The sequence below is a fragment of the Ciconia boyciana genome, chromosome 4 (genome assembly GCF_034638445.1).
Source record: "Ciconia boyciana chromosome 4, ASM3463844v1, whole genome shotgun sequence".
NCBI classification, from domain to species: domain Eukaryota; kingdom Metazoa; phylum Chordata; class Aves; order Ciconiiformes; family Ciconiidae; genus Ciconia; species Ciconia boyciana.
The window spans coordinates 23968962-23986230 of NC_132937.1; the positions used below are offsets into that span (position 1 = coordinate 23968962).

Sequence of the window (17269 nt, forward strand, 5' to 3'; positions counted from 1 at the left end):
TACCAAGTTCATCCTTTTTTAAAGCAATTTGATATGTTGGACTCTTTTACTCCCTTGGTTTCCTTTTGAAAGCTTCCGTGTCGGCAGGAGGTAGGTAAGGAGAGCAGCAGTTGCCTGTGGAATTAATTGGGGTGCCCCAACCCTAGGTGCTCTGCTTTTCTGCTTTACTTTTTCTCAGTTTGTTGTGCTGAAGCATTTTATTTTTAAGGGAGCTACTACACTCTCCCTATCTACAGGAAACAGAATTAAAAAAAAAAAAAAAAAAAGGAAGAATTTGGCCAGGAGCCAAGCCGAGTGACTGAAGTAAGAAGTAGGGAACTTGGAGTAAGTTTAGTTACCAGGACATTGCATGGCAGAGCGGGTCTGCGGTGGATTTTAAGGGGCTCGGAGACAAGCACACGATGCCCGTTTCACAGCGCAAAGAAGCTGTGCTTTCTTAGATGAATGTCCTGGCGCTGCGACTGCGAGCCAAGCTGTTAGTCTTGGGAGGGGATAAGGCTGCGTGTAAATGAGAAGAGAGGAGTGTACCGGAGTGCTATGGAGGGCAGCAACTTTGTTGCTGTGATTTTTACAAGCCTTCAAGGGTAAGATTTAACGCTTTCCTTCCGCTTGTTTGTTTTCTCTGCCAGTTTTGGGGGGCAGAAAACTTGCATTTTTTTTTTCAGACCCGAGAGCTTTGCAAAGCTTAATCAAAGTGCTTGGGGTTGAGCTTTTTCTCCGGGCGAGCTGATGATAGACTTCTGGGTGGAGTGAGCTGAGCTGTGCATGATTTCGAGCAGCAGCAGCCGCCCGGGGAAGCTGCTATTGTTTGCGTTGTTTCGGAGGGAGCAGACTGCAGCCGGCATTTCTGTTGGGAACTCTCTCTGCCTCAGCTGTCGATCGGTAACTTGAGCGTTGCAACTAACTTGCCCAAAGGAGCGGAATGCAAATTTTTGACTGCTGTTCTGGTGTCAGTTTAAAGAGTGTTTTAATGAAGACAGATGGAGGATATTGGATCATTACTTTAAAACGTGGCAGATAACAGACAGTCTGTTTCCCAGCAATTATAGCTAAGTGCATTGGCACATTTGAGTGTAGGGGGTAGGAGCACACAGTTTCATGACTTTCTGTATGTACAGCTATGAACAGCACCAAAAAACAGCTGGAGGGCTAGCTCACCTCATCCAGGATACCTCTTCAGCTATTTAAAAAGCTGGGAAGGTTTCAGGGATACTTCCAAACTCTGCACCGAGCTAGTGGATTTAAACTGGAGTCACCGTTCCTTTTGTAAACCCTGGTGCCAAGAGTGACCATCATAGCTTCTTAAACTTACACCAGGCTGAATTGTGGCAAATCTAATTTCAGCCCCAAAAGAGCATTATTCTGGGATTAAAAACACACATTTCAGTTGCCTGTCCTGCAGCTCGCTTTCTGTGTTTCCCACTTGCAAAGCAGGGAGTGGTACAACACATGCTACTCCCTGTTTTGCTCTTGAGGTGTTCAAACACAAGAGGATGTAAGGAGGGGTGGAGAAATACAAATGCTGATGTATTTCAGTGTTAAAAGATGATTAGTACTAATTATTTCTAATGGCTGAAATTTTTGTCTTTGCTTTCGATAGGGGAAAGCAAATGCATCCTACTCTTTGGAACCAAAATTTGAACAATTTGACTGAAACAGTTAATAGACCAGAAGTTTAAAGGGGTCCCTTTGCAAGCATGCCTTTTCGTGGCACATTACAAGGTCAGCCTATGCCAGGTGTGCCAGGCCTTTACAATGCTCTTGCCGGGGCATTAGCAAACACTGCACCAACTGTGATGTCCTTCTCTGCGATATCTGGGAGTGAACATGACTCTCCTGCTTTAGCGCCGGACATTGTGCATGCCCTTAGCAGGCATACAACTAAGGCATGGAGAAAACAGGGAGTTTTGGGACCTAATGTATTTTAAACCATTAGTATTTTCCCAGTTGTGCCTCCAAATCCAACACATGTTCAAAATCTGGGGACTTAGATTTGGTTCATCTCGTGGTATTTAGCAGCATTACTCCACCAAGAGCATTAGGCAGCACAGGCAGTCCTGAACCTTGTCTGTCACGATGCCCAGTGCTTGGGATCTACTTTCTCATATACTGAGCTATTGGTTGGATATTTAGTACTTTAGCAGGAAAAAAAAGAGTTCTAAGACCTGTGGGTATTTGTGATTGTTGCATCAGCTGAATATAGATTTTAAAAAATTAAGTTATAAATCTTGCTCACATGCAAAAATTGACCTGATATGGAAAGTTGGTGAGTGAAGGCATAGCATGCTTTCTGAATTTTTGCCTGGCCAGGGCCCTTTAAGCTTTTTAGGGTGTATACATACCACACTATGTTTGGTGGCAAAACTGACAGGAGAAATCTTGTTCTCCTGCGTAATTCCCCTGGACTCTGCATGCTTGTTTCTAGTATTACAGCACAATTCACCGCCCCCTCAGATCTCCTAAAACCGCTACTTGGGCAGGAATTTTGGTCTGTACCAAACTACACCCCATGATCTGAATTAAAATAACCCTTCCAAAAATGATCGTATTTAACACAGATCATTTCACAGAGTCTGAGAACAAGGTGATGGGAGCAGAAGCACCAAGTATTTTCTAATCCATATTGTTCATTGAATCTGATGTATCGTGTAGCTACATCCAAAGAAACGGGGCCAAGAAACTAGCCATGTTTTCCATCTGCAACATCTGCTCTCCATTCATCCGAGTTGTGCCATGTCTTTTCTGATTTTTCTACTCATCACTGCGGTGGTGGGAAGTGCCGCCCTCCACCTCCAGTTTGCAGTACAGCCCTTAGCGAGCCATGGTTTTGGATTAGGCTGTAGCCTTTGCAAATTCCATGTGCCGCAGCTCATTGCAACCTGCCCCTCATGCAGGAGGAGCTTTGCAGTTGTGTTCTCAAGCCAAATCTGGCTCTCGTCTCTCTTAAATAAGGCTGAGCTTGGTCTGCAAGAAAGCATCCCTTCCCTGTTCAAGATCCATCAAAGTAGCTTCTTGCTGTGGATATTAAAGTGCTCAGAGCCTGTGATTAAACTGTCAGTAGCCATAAAGCAGGTGGAGTTTCTTTGCAGAAGTGTAAGCCGTAGCTAGACAGTTTGCAGAGCACTGTAGGTACAAAAGCCTTCTACAGTGAAAAGGGGTAATTTATTCATAGCTTATACCCCCAAATCCCCATAAATGAGGAACTGGGAATTTGAGCTTTAAATAAGTTTTGCTATAGGGTCTGGAAATGTGGGAAAGTAACAGGTGTCCTGTTAGACAGAGGAGTTGGACCTGCGTGATTACTCAAATACTGTGAGCCCCGGTTGATTACTGAACAGCGCAGGGTACCTGGAGTAAACAGAAATGAAAAAAAAAAAAAACCCAAAACAAAATAATTGAGTGGAAAATGGAGCAGCAAAAAAAAGTCCAGAAGGGCTGACACAGACTGAGGAGACTGAAGCAGTGCTTCACTTTGCATCAGAAAATAGCTAGTGCCAGGGAAAATGAAGGCAAACAGGAAATTGCCTTTCTTCTGACTATAGTAAGTTTTCATGTGTTTTATGGGTTTTCAATTAATTCAGGAACAGGAGGCTATGAAAGTGTCTTACCAAAATTCGAGAAGTACTTCATGCCACATGAAAATGAAACATGAGAGAGAGCATTTTTTCCAGAAAGTGCAAAGGGAAATTAAAACCATTGCAGTGTATGTGAGTGGTAAGAGGCTGAAGACCCATCATTGCAATTTTGGAAGGGAAACTCAGTCTCAGATTTGAAAAACAGGGAGATATGTAAAGAAAACTGAACAAGGACATTAATTTTGATTACAAGTGGAATCTGGGGAAAAAAAATACCCTGAGGGAGATTGTTGATAGATACAGGTGCAAAGACGTTGGACCCTGCAGGTAGGATTAAGAGTCCAAAATACCCCGAGAAAAAGACCTGAGACTGAAAGGCAGACAGAGCTAACATCAGCCAAGAGACCACGTCTGGCTGTAGAAGTTGTACAACTGACACAAATGGGAGCAGTACCTGGAGCACCACCAAAAGGGAGAACTCCACCATCATTTGCTTAGGTTTGTTTTCACACTTGCAGCCAATGGTCAGCTAACTCTGACTGAAAACAGACACCTGGAAGCATGAAGGTGTGCTGGCACAAACTGGGCTGTGAGCAGGCAGGCACACACAGAAGCTATCCCCAGTGTGAGAGTGGCTTGCTAGGTAAAGGAGTATGAGGATTAGATGTGTGAGTCAATAACAAAGCAGCAAAGGAAGATATTTGTAATATTATGAAAATAAAGGGTATACCTCAGTGTAACAGGGGTGTGTCAAGCCCTTAATGCCACCGTGTGTGTGCCCATTGAATACTGACACATTGTCAAACGACACTGTGGTTTGGGCAAGCCAGGAACTGAGTTTTGCATAAAGGATCAGGTCAGCTTGGGAAGGATTCATAACTCCTGGGCTTTAACTCAGTAAGCAGCTATGATAAATCTGTATGATAGAAATGATGTACCGGAGAGGTAGTTGGAACAAATGGATATGGCAAAGTTATCACCCACATCTGCCCTAAAAGACAAGGTTTTATGGGAATAGTGAGCATGTAAGGATATTTTTGTTGGCCACGATGGTAGCTTAAATTTGCTGCTGAGTGAAGATGTTCAACGAATGCAATCCTAATCAAATGTACTGAGAAGCTGAAGGAATGAAAGATGCCATCCATGCCAAAACAGTGTATTGTTACACTCTTGTTGTCATACTGCAGTCACGCCAGAAACCAGTGATTAAAGAATCACAGTAATTAACAAAAGCCATGTGTCAGAGCCGAAGGAAGTTTCAGGTTTTTGTTTGTGAGACGCAGGTCTTAACTCCATTGTTTGTTTCATGTTATTACTGCTGAAAGAAGGCTTATAACCACCTTCTCTTCTCTGCTTCCCCAGAAATATAAACATCCTTTTTTTCCCCTCTGCTGAAATTATATGCCTTGTCAATTGAGTATGCAGCTGGGAGAGGTTTAGTAGTTGCAGATAGTCTTTCTAAAACATTTGGCAAATAAAGTAAAATCCAGAGTTCAGCAGTGTAGCCATATGGTGATTACAACCAGCCAACCTTTTGCATCCTTGTGCTGCCAGTGGACTGTGGTTATCAGATCTGTGGGTCCTGGTGCCCTAAGAAATCTGAGGTCTTTACCTCTGCGTGTGTGGGTAGCGTGTCTCGGTCCTCCCACCAGTTTATGGGGAGTTCTCAGTTCTAGTTAGGAGGGGTTTGTAAGACATAATAGTAATTCTAAAACATGGAAGAAATACGTTCAAAATGATAGACTGAGGTCAGTTAGGGATGGAAAGTAAGGTTGGTCAGCAGGGTTGAGAAAGTTTTAGGTTGTGACATTGAGTATTGTAACTTTAAGTGGTTTAGCTCCATGGACAGGAAATTTTGGGGAGAAGTGTTGCCAAAGCATTTGTTCTGGTGAGCAGAAACAATTGGATCTACATGAGTGAATAGAAAAAGGATCTCTTCCAAGCACAGTGGGCACAGAGGGGTTCCCAAACACCGTGGTGAGCGGCAGGGAGCACCGTGTTGGAGCTGTGCCGTGCTCAGGGTGTGCAGCACTTAGCTGGCTGGCTGGCGTTTACCTGCTGCTGTTTGCCTTATCTCAGGCTCATTGAATTGCAGCTGCTAAATATAGCTTTGCTTTAGCATCTGGCATACAGATCTGCACAGAAATGTTTGACCTATGCAATGACTGTAGAGTTTTCTGTAAAGTCTACCTTCATTTTCTGAAAAGACACAAAGCCCGAGCGTGCACTGGGCATGGTCCAGTGGTGATACATCAGACTTGCATTTGGGCAGTGGCATAGGCTGTATTCGCATTTGCGTGTTTCCAAAATAAGATATGTTTGCTTTACTTGCCTCCTTAGACACCCTTGCTCTGCACAGATACCATAAGACAAAGTGCAAAAACGTCATTCTGTCACCTAGAAAACTTGTTGTAGATAGATTATGATTCCCTCAAATGTCTCAGCTTGGCCCCACTGGCCAGTTAAGCAACTGGTACAACGTTCCTGTTGATTCAGGCTCCCGGTCAGCCCAGCATGCCGGGCAGCGCTGGCTTTTCCCATGCCCACAGATCTTCGCAGGCTGTCAGCACCAACATCACCATTAAGTCCTTTAAATAAACTGTCCGATGCTTGGAATACCGAAAGTTTCATTACTGACAGGTTTTTGATGTGATTTTGTTTAATGCTCAATTCCACTGCATATCAGGATATATTCAGTGCCTTAAATGCATTTCTGGTGCCTGGCTTTTGGTTTCTGGGCCAGGAAGTTTGCAGCCAGCAGGGGATAAGTTTTACTCAGAGCCGTACAGGCTACTCCACCCCAAACACGGAGGGTGACCAGCAGATGGACAACAGTGTGAGCCAGCACATGTTGAGCACAGGCAGATGTACAGGAAACTAGTGTTTCCCGCTGTTTCCTCCTCTTGAGGGAGGCTGGTCTTGCTCTGGGTAGTCACATAGTCTCTCTGTACCTTAAGTACAAGCCCTGTGCATGTATTTCTCCTTTTCATATAGGGCCAAGGTAGTAGGAATGTCCTTTTCAGTCTCTCCTCCACCGGCCCCTTCTTTGTGCCATGCCAGGAGATGAACAGATCAAAATGTCCAAGGTAAGGTAGCCCACACTGATGCAGTGCAACATGCCAACCTGAGATGGTTTTGCATTTTAAAACACACTATGTGATAAACTGTAGCTGTTGGCCACAGTGCTTAGGAGTTTGGTTCTCCCATTTTATGGGCACAGAATTACATGTATGTGCTGCATCATGTAGCGCTGCGGGACTAGAAACCCCATTGTGAATTAACTTCTCTTTTCTCTTGCAGAAGTTCCATGGAGTTGGACTAAAATAAAGTTTTGGGATGTCTCTATTTGGATTAAAATTCGGAAAGAAGAAATTGAAAGGTGAGTGTGGTCTGGTAATGTCATTGCCACAGGCGACAACCTAAGGAATGTAAATACAGCACACGTGCGAGCCCTTGAGAGCATGCTTGGGAGCATGTCTTACACCTGCAGAGCAGGCGGAAGAAGACACACTTTCTTTACTTTTCCTGCGTTTCATACTACCTTGGGGGAGTGCTGTGGACTGTGTGGCAGTGAGCAGGGAGACATCTGAAAGAGAACAGGCTGCAAAGTTTGTGCTCTGTCATGGCACATGACTAGCTTGGGGAAGTTGAGTTTTGGTGTCTTTTCTACAAGGATCTTTTGAGGGAGTGGGTGGATGAGCAATGCACAGTGCCCTCTCTCAAGGAGTTTATAAAATATTCTAGAAGCAAGTTAGTGTGAAGGTCTGATGCATTCTTTTGATTATGAAATGTGTTAATGGCAATGGCCCAGGTGTTCCCTTCAATGAGAGGTAGGAAGAAGAGCAAAGTACAGAGATGCACCCTGAGACCACCCCAAAAGCAGCTGAGGGGAACACTAACCCTGGCGGAGAAACCAGAGCCTACATAATTCCCACCCTCCACGTGGCACCCAAATAAATGGGTGTGGAGGTAGGGAGCAGCCACCCTCTGCAGCACGATCCTCACCGGACTTTGCAGCAGAAATCCCTGAAGAGATGAATGCATGGAAGAAGTCCAGCAGGAGGGCTACTAGCATATCCTTAAAGTGGGACAGCTTCCTACAGCCTCTTAAGGTGCATCTTCATCAGGTTTTGCAACAGGAGCCACTGAACTGAGTCTCGTGTTTCATCACTTCACCTCCAGGCTCAGGGTGCAATCTCTGGTCAGGGATCCAGGTCCGCAGACACTGTGAAGAAAGTCTCTAGCCTTTCCTTTCCAGGGTGTTCCTCCCTGTATTTGATGAATACAGAGATTAGTGCCCTACTCGTATTTTGACATGAAATTATTTTTTTCCCAACCTCTCTGAGCTCAGAAGACTGAATAGCTTTTTCCCAAGGGTTTATTTTTGCAATTGTGCTGCTGTTTCCCCTTCCTGGCTGGGGCAGACGGTGAGCCCTGGTGTTAAGACAGGGGCATCCGTTTGCTGCTCTGATAGTCCCAGGAGAGGAGGTTGTGATTCCTCCCAGGGAAGGATCTCTGCCAGCCCAAGGTCTCTTTCTCCATCTTGGCTTTGGACTTGAGGGAGCACAGTCTTGTCTGTGAGCCACCATCCACTCAGGACATCCCCACTTGTAAAGCAGTAACTGTTCTGATTATCAAAAAGATGATGTTGCTATATTAGGAAAAATTTGTGTTTTGCCTGGCCCTGTATGTGGGTTTTAGCAGAGAAGTGTTCAGCCCCCCCTTCAACCAAGTGTCCAAGAAAGTCCGATCTTCCTAGATATAAAAACCATACCCTATAGGGAAAATCATTTATTTTCACACTTTATGTGCTTTTGATCACCAGTTCAAAACCAATGAAATCAAACTGGAGGAAGTTCAGAGAAGGAAAAGAGAAGCTGGGGTGATCAAGGAATGAGGAGCTTCCATAACAGGAAGCTAAAAGAGCATATTTTCCTCCCCTTTTATTTTTAATTCTTTCGCCTTGCAGTCCAAAAGCTGAAAGGGCTATGATTGCTCCTTGCAAACATTTCACTGGAGTAAATGCCAGGGTTGAAGTGCTATTTTAATCCAACAGTTTATAAGCCTTTGTATTTGGAGAAGTCCGTAGGACTGTGCTGCCTGAGAGCAGGCAAGGCTCTTCCGTGGGGAACATCCCATGCACTCATCTTGGAGGGACAGTACTGCTCATGGAAAGACCAAATTTCTGTTCCAAAAACAAAGCTGGATGACAGTTCGCCTTACTGAAGGGCCATGCTCATGGAATGACCTTCATGGGAGGGAATGGATTACCTCAGGCATCAGCTGCTGAAACTGGGATCAGGATTGCTCCCATGAGAACCAGTAATACTTTGCAGTTTCTCCCCAGCAAGACATGGCTCTTTCCACATGAGCTGAGAAGCAGGCAAAATTAGGGGAGTTTTTTCAGGATAGGTATAGTTTAACAAGACAGCTTACATGGTCTAAACTTCTTGGAGATAGAGTTTTTGATAATTTTATGTTCTCTATACAAGGAGTCAAGGATGCAACTAAAACTCAGCTTCACAGAGCAGTAATGTGTAGTGTCATGTCAGACACACAAAGACTGTTGGAGGAAACAAGTTCCTAGATGACCAAACCTCAGCGAAGCTCTGCAAGCTGAAGCAGGGAAGTACATCTCTTAGACAAGCAGCAGTAGTGTTTCTGTGGAAAAGATGCTGGAGATCTTTTACACTGAGGTTTAACCTACAATGAACATTGACGAAGCAGGGAAGAATGGGGACACTTTCGGTTCAAGGAGTGTGTGGGAAGAAATAAGGATCGTGCCTTGGTGATGGCTGATAAATGTGGAATATCTCTGCTCACCAGCTTGATCCCATGGCAGCTTAACTCAGCACTGGAGCTTCATACCTCGGGGATGGGGATGGTCAAGTAGTATCTATGAAACAAACAGAAACAGGGAACAGGGAGAACTCATCTACACAAATAACCTTATCCCAAGGTGTGTGCTTCCAGTCGACGGCAAGAGCAGTCATTGCTGCGGCTTCATCTCCATAAGCCCAGCCTTGGGGCACTGTGAGAGGAAGAGGAAGGATATGAATTGAGCCAGGGCTTTTGGAAAGCTCCATTGGGTTTTCCTTCTTGCTGCTAGGGACAGCCTGCTCTCGAGGGCAGCTGGGTTTTGAGCCGCCGGGCTCTGGGCAGAGCTTGGCAGGGGTAGCAGCTCCCTATGGAGAAGGCAGCCCAAGACTGGCTCTACAGACCTAAAGCTTGGCTGCCTTCTGGGACTCCCATTCAGATCTGATAGGAAATGTCTTACCACAACAGACATTGAGTATGAAAAATATATTTATTTTTACATAATTTCCCATGAGGGAAATAACTGTGAATTGAAAAACTTCTCAAAGTTCGTTTCAGAGCTGTATTTATTTTTATGATTTTTACATCACTTCCTATCACTGCGTGTCACTGTTATTAACAACATGTGCAATTGTGTCAAGCTGTGGCATTACCAGCGTGTCTAGGAGATACTGTTTTCTAGTAAAGGAAATTGTATGTGCCAGCCAGTCACTGTCAGACTAGTTTTTAAAATAAAAACAAATTACTATTTCAGCTGCTTTATTTGGCATGCTGAAATTGGTCAAAATATTGTGAGCTACTATTACAACAACCAGGATACAAAGTGATATAAAATTCTAAACCAAATTTGAAAAAAAAAATTAAATTTTTCCAAAGTGAAGAAGAGACAATTTCTGCTGCTAATATATTTGAAAAATGCATACTGACATTCTGAAGTGGACTGAAAACAAACATTAAAAGATGTAGATGCTTCTTGAGAAACAATCTGTTGCAAGGCATTTCTGAGATGTGGTGAGTCCCCACCCCTTGCCCAGAGCCAAGGCAGGTGGGTGAGACATCGCTGGGAGGAGGAAGCAAAGGAAAACCAGAACTGGTATTATTGCAGGAGACAGGGAAAGGGAGAGACAAGGCAGCCTCTGCCCCTTCCCAGAATAACGTAAAATGGAATATTTTTTGTTTTAAGGTTATCTAGCACTTCTTCCAGGCCTGTGTCCCAAGAGTGCTGTTTGACCGTGAGTGTTGTAGATGCAGGGCAAATCTGAGGCATCCTTTTGGAGCTCTCTCTTCTTGTTTTCTCTCTGCTTATGGTGACAGTATCAAATACTGCTTTTAGACAAGGGCTGGATCTAATATTGAACTTTATCTTCATATTAGAAATTTACTGGACTTGAGGCAGAAATAATTCCAGTTCACCCTCAAGGTTTTTGATTTCAGATGTTGCATCTGCTGTATGCAAACAGAGATATGTCAGTACATCTCCTAAGTGGGCCCCCTGTTAGTGATGCCAGAAAAAAAAAATCATTTTGCATTAATACCAGGGACATATGAAATGTTTTACCTGTGTGGGAAATTCCAGTTGCCATGTAGTGTTTGTTTAGTGCTAGCAGGAGGCTGAGCTCAGTACCAGGCACAAAGGACACAATCCATGACCACAAAAGTGTGTTATTTCTTGCATTTCATTTCTTCAGGAGGAAGGAAGATCCTTGTTCTTTCGAGGCAAAAAGACATGATAAAGAAGATCTTTTTTTAATAATGGAGGAACAGGCAGGAAGGAATAGGGCTAAACCCATTTATGGTGGCGTATCTGAATGGTCTTGCCATAGGGTTTTTTTTAAATTAAATCCCTCACACTAAGTACAAGCTAGTCCATTTCAGAGATGAAAATGCATGTGATTGCCAGCATAAATCCTCTCCAGCCACAGCAGCCAGAGAGGCTCCGTAAAGGAAGGGGCAGCTACGTGTCGAAAATGTGCAGTTTGTAAGATGGAGCCCTGGAGAGCCCCCCCTTTGAGTCAATGATAAAAAAACCACGTTTGTTTGCCAGGCAGCTGGGCATGTTCCTGCTTCAAGCAGGGCTTGGCTGTGACCTTCCCCTTCCCCGTTTCCATCCCACCAGGTTCTCACCGCTCCTCCTGCCCCAGCTACGCTCGCTGCACCCTGCCAGGCTCTGGCTGCAGTTCAGGGCAGGGATGGGCTTCGGTTTCGTGCCGCAGAGCAGCTGGCACGCCGGCACCGGGCAGGTTACAGTGTTAGGCTGACACTCGGGTAATGAGGGTTCGGCTTTTGTCTGTGTCCCAGACTGGCTGTGAAATGTAGACGTTTAACCACTGGGAGCCTCAGACCTGTCGTATGGCTCTTCCCTTCACCCATGTATCCTCCGATCCATATTAAATTTTGAGCTTGTTGGGTAAAGATCCCTGGCTTTGGTTTTGGGTAGAGTTTGCCGCAGCTCTGATCCCAGCAAAGCACTGCTGTGTTGTGAATGTGAAATCCTATGATATCACTGCTATAAAATATAATCCTGTTCTCTTTAACCCAACAGTAGGGACTCTGGCCCAGTACAGTGCCTGCAAATTGAGAAACTTGTTGCATGGTTCCTTCATCTCTCATGATTGCAAAAAGGAGCATTTATTGCTTTAAGGTGAAACGATATTTTGGCTAATAGCTTGTATAATAACCTCCCTAGGAGCAGAGATTTTAGTTGCCTAATACAGTATACAATGAGTTGCCCTCTCCCATGGAGCTGCCTTTCAATGGACACTGTAATTCTCTTTTTTTGGGGGGAGGATAGAGATACCAACGCACCATGACAGATTTCAGTTACTTCTGCACACAGAGTAACAGTCCAGCAAAGACCAGAAATAAGGGCTAGGATTTCTCTGCCTGTGAAGAGATGCGTGCTGGATGCGAGGTGGCACTTATGCCATTGCTGAGAGGTGATACCAAAAGCTGTGTCACACAGCGATGATGAGGTGCCCAAAAGTAGGGTCAACAAAAGCAGAAGGGAAGATGGAATAGAGGGGAAGGAGGCACATCGTGAGATTTGAAGCAAAGAATATGCTGCGACCAGTGGAGGTCTTCCAAGACTGCTTATAGCCTGTTGCAGGGGAGAACTGAATCACTGCTGCCTGCAGGACAGGCTCAGGAAGGGCAGATACGTGCCCCTGGGAGCAGAATAACCGTGTTACAGCTTTCACAACTTAGTATTGGTAAGGTTAATAGCTTTGCTAAGAGCCACTCTGCAAGAGAAGCTGGGGAGGTGAGCCCAGCTCCTGGATGCCACTCTTGTAGCTGGTCCAGGGCAGCGTTCGTGCTCTTGAGGCTGCTTGTTTAAAGGGTGGAGTAGAGATCATTATTTTTACAGAGTTTATGTTGTCTCTGTTCTGTTGTCAGGCTTAGTTATGCCGGCACTCCCCTAATTGGGCTGTGTTCATTTCATGCATGAGGTATCAGGCCCTAGTTTATATATGACTTGGCAAAAACAGGCAGATCTTAACCTCCTGTTTCTTGGAGCCACAAGACCTAATATCTACAAAACTTTTCCAACAGCCAGTTGAAAGCATTGCTCTTGGCACATGCTCCTTAGCATAAACCAGAAACAAATTTCCAGGCTGTCTGACCAGATCTTGAATCTAACCTTTTGCAGGACTTTTCCGTGCAGCAGTCCTAAATGGAGAAGGCTGGTGGGCTGGCCAGTTACATTTATAGCAGACTTTTGGCATGGGTTTAATTTTATTAAATACAGATGTTATTCTGTGGTTTAGATCCTAAATCTGTCTGCCTGAGAAAACAGCCACTTTCCCAGTGACTTGGTCTCAGTGGTTAGACCAAGAACTGGGCACTAAGCCATATTTATGTACACTGAGTTTCCACTGATGAATAATTTAAAATAGTTTTCAGTGGCAGTGAAATGATAACTTGGAGCACAAATCCCATTCCTTCTTTCCAGTGATTTGTGACTGCAGTTTGCAGAAGCAGAAAGTTGTAGTTGCTTAGATATATAAAAAAGTTTTAATTAAAAACTTCTCATCTGATAGCCCTTCAGGTTTCTCCTCCCTTTTTCCTCAATGCTTTCAGAATCAACAGGGCGTGATAAGACATGCGTGCTTGGATCTACAGCCAAAATAGCCTGAGCTGTGGCTCCCAGGCAAAGCTGGTATACTGCTTGACTTTCCCTAACTTTTTGTTTATTGTGATCATCCAAGAGGCTTCATTTCTGTCCAAACACTTCCAGAAATAAGTAAGAGTTGTCTGGTCTATGATAGTTGAGAACTGCTGGTTTAGGAGGCACAGCAGTAGGACCTCACGGTCCTCTGTTGGTAGAAGTAAAACCACTGAGGCAGCATTGCCCTGTGCCTGTGGTCAGTGGTGGTTCTCCTTTGGTGTAGCCAGAGCACAGAAAGTTCTGCTTGCTGATGTAGTTGGATGAGGCACCCTTTGCAATTTGTTGTGGTGTTCTTGCTTTAGCCAAAGGTATTGGCTGTTAACCAGTAAGAAAAATGAAAATCTTGCCACTAGAAATTAGCCTTGTATTTTGGCCTTTAGGGTCACCGCCTCTGAGGGGGATGGATGGCTACGGCAGGCCAGAGACTTTCCATTCAGGTTTGAACCAGGTTCATAGCTATCTGGGGCCTTCAGAAACGGGTTGTGCTAGAAAACCTGCCCTTAGGTACCATATGATCAGGCACAGGAGGACAATGCCTCGAGTGAGTTTCATTTGCTGTTCTGTTTCACGTCACACCGCTTCATGTTTCTGTGCCATCCCTAAGCTGTTTGCAGCTATTTGTGTGTCTCATGTAAAAGCTGTTCCTCTTGGAGAGAGCATCTCTCACTGTGGTGAGAAGCCAGGCTCCTTTCCTCACTGGAGCAGATATATGCGTGGTTTCTTTCTAGGAGCATTTGAGATCCTTGAATTTAAATGCACACGTCAAGTGCCTCTTCCCTGGCTGCACAGACCCTGGGCGCAGGCTGAGGAAGGGGGACGGCTCCTCACTCCCCCAGTGAGCCCTGGGAAGAGCAAAGGAGCTCGCGGCACATCCAGCTGCTGCCAGTGGCACTTGGATTTCTGTTTCTGTGTGCAGTCCCCTCAAGGGCTGCCCTGCCTACGAAGAACAGAAAGTCATGGAGGACTTCAGAGCCTCTCCGAAGCTGCCGTGTGACCCCGAGGGTCTGCTGTGTGCCCTGTGTCTCACATGCTGGCAAGGGAATAGATACCCAAAGGGCTCCAGCCCAGATTAGCAGTTCTGGATGTCTTCGTGCCTCTCCGTCCATCATGCCTTTCCGTAGCTCCTTCTGGCAAGGCATCCGGGCACACCTGCTGGCTGTGAGCAGCATGGACCATGATGTCCCCTGCGAGTGTTCAGCCTTTCGTTTCAGGGTCGCTGCAGGTCTTTGGCTTGCTTGCGCTGCTCCATGTAAGCGTGTGGTGCGTGCAAACAGCTCTGCCCCTGCCTGCCGGTTCCCCTTCCCAGGACCAGCACGGGCTCTGCGAGCATGCCTCTGTAGCCCGGCAGGTTTTCAACCTTTGTCATCTATTCCTATTTACATTAAAGCCGTTTTATCTTTTCTGTGGCATTTATTCCAGGACTAGGCTTGGAGCCCCTGGGGAGGGGATAAGAGTAGCACTTACTGTACGGGAGGAAACGTGCGAGTGTTGGGAAGTTCTGTTTTTAACAAATAGCTTTATCTTTTGCCTGCTTTGATAATACTGGTTGCTCTCAGGAAAATTCCTGAAGGGGCACATAACACAATAGTTGAAGCCCTGCAAGCCTGGACCTCTTGAGCTCTGCTTCTGTTTTCCTCTGGGACACCAGACAAGTTACTCTGATCTCTCTGTACATTGTTCTCCCCATTGTGAAAGATGAGAAAAATGTGTCCGAGGAAAGCAGTGAAGGATTAAGCACTTTGAGGGTCTTGAATGAAGCCTCTGTGGTTGGTCTGAATCACCCAGTCGGGGCAGATGGGAGCTGATTTCAAAGCGCCTGACACAGCTAGATGTGCCTGAAGAAAGGGAAAAGCACATTTACCTGCTAACATAGCTTTACATTAGTAATTAGAGGCCTTGATGCAAACAGCCCACAGACAGAGACAAAAATTGGTGATCTGAAAAAGGGCTTAATTTTTTTAGGGTTATTTATAGGGTTATTGGAGGGAAAGGAGGAAGCGTAGCAGTTCAATGCCCTGAATAGCTTAGACGCTTGCTAACGCAAGAGTGAATAAACAGGAAGAACTAGATGTCTTAACGCGTAATTTAATAGGTGTAATAGACACGTGCTGGGATAACTCATGAGGCTGGAATATTAATAGAAAAGAATAAAGCTTATTCTGGAAGGGTAACAGAGGTTTTCCTTGTATGTCTGTGTGCTCTGAGATCCAGCATGAAGAAAGAGATTAACAAATTGCAGATCTCTTGAGTAATGCTACAAGGGTAAAGAACACAGCCATAGAAAACCAAGAAGGGCAGTCTTTTTGGAAAAAAAAAAATCTATAGTTTTCAGAGAGACAGGGCGTGGTGGTAAATGGAGAATTCTGGCTATGCAGAGGCAGAGTTGGAGAGGAGCGTAGGGGAACACGACTTGTTCAGCTGGCACAGCATTTTAGTGCAGGGGTAGGTAATTTTTTGGAGCTAGAGAGGTGGATGTTCCAGAACTGATTCGCTCCAACAGGGAGGAGCTGACTGGTCCTGTGAAAGCAAGAGGGAGTGTAAATGGCAATGATTATGAAATGACAGTATGATACTTAGGAAAAAGTGACAATAGCAAAGTGTTTAAAATGGACTTCAAGAAGGACATCTTCAGTAAATATGAGAACTAGTAACTGCGATCTCATGGGAAAGAAATCTGGGTCAGAGGAAGAATTAAGCAGAGCTGTTGTGTCCTTAAATAATTGACATTAAGGGGACAGGTATAAGTTATCTTTCAGGGAAAGGCTCAGAAGGGTGAGTGAAATAGCGAAATCACAAGGTCCTCATTCACTTCACGCAGAGGAAGGATGCCCCTAGAAGGTGCCCAGCAGCTTGTTTTGTCCAGCACAAACTGTGTGATAAAGGCTTAAAGCGAGAAAAAGATACTGAGGACATAAAGGGCAATAAAAGTTGTGCTGTAAGAGTTGAGATGTCTGGGGTTCTGTAACCCTTCCAGTAAGAGGGAGATTAAAGATGGTTTATGTCTGCTACTCAGGGAAAAAAGCCTAGCAAATAATGCTAAGAAACCTGGTTTGGGGGCTTTTTTTTTTTTCCTTTAGACATCTAAATAATAGTTGCCAGAAACAGAGGAGAAGGAGGGAGGTTTGGGGCTGGAATAGAGAGGGAATCAGTTGGCTAGGTAAGGCAGAGCATGGCCTGGAGCAATGCTGCCTTTGAGAGTTTCTGATGCACAGACAGGCAAAGGTCAGAAGACTGGGAAAACAGCAAGCATAGCTTCTCTCTTGAAACAGGGGAAAAAGAAAAGCTGAGTGATTATAGATGTATTGGCTTCACTTCTTGGGTAAAGGTTGAGACAATCCACAAACCACTTCAAAGTAACTAGAAGTGTGTGTGTGGGGAAGAGATGATTAACAGTCAGCAGTCCTGAAAAACTGCATCAAACCAAAATTAATTCTGTATTAGTGGTAGCCAGAGGGCTAGTGAAAAAGCCTTAGATAGCTGCCATGTATCTTGACTATCGCTTATGGCATTTTTACAAGTAAACTGGAGATACATGCTTGAGATTAAATCACCATACAGTGAGTGCCAGACTTTTCAGAAAAAAAACCCACTGACAATAGTTATCAATGACTGATTATGAAACTTGAGAGATTCATCAGGAATGTATCCTGAGTCTGGTATTCAGTATTTTCTTCTACATCTTGGCTGGCAGAATAAAGAACACAGTAAATCT

At 44.8% G+C, this 17269-nt stretch overlaps 1 protein-coding gene across 1 annotated transcript in view; it reads left to right on the top strand.

The window, feature by feature from the left end:
- The first annotated feature begins 318 nt into the window (after positions 1-318).
- The window catches only part of LOC140651416 (phospholipid-transporting ATPase FetA-like), a 74507-nt gene continuing 57556 nt past the window's right edge, over positions 319-17269 (top strand). The window contains exons 1-2 of the mRNA XM_072860892.1: positions 319-584; positions 6876-6954. Of these exons, the coding sequence (XP_072716993.1) occupies positions 6912-6954 (43 nt within the window). The 5' untranslated portion in view covers positions 319-584; positions 6876-6911. The remainder of the gene's footprint in view (positions 585-6875; positions 6955-17269) is intronic.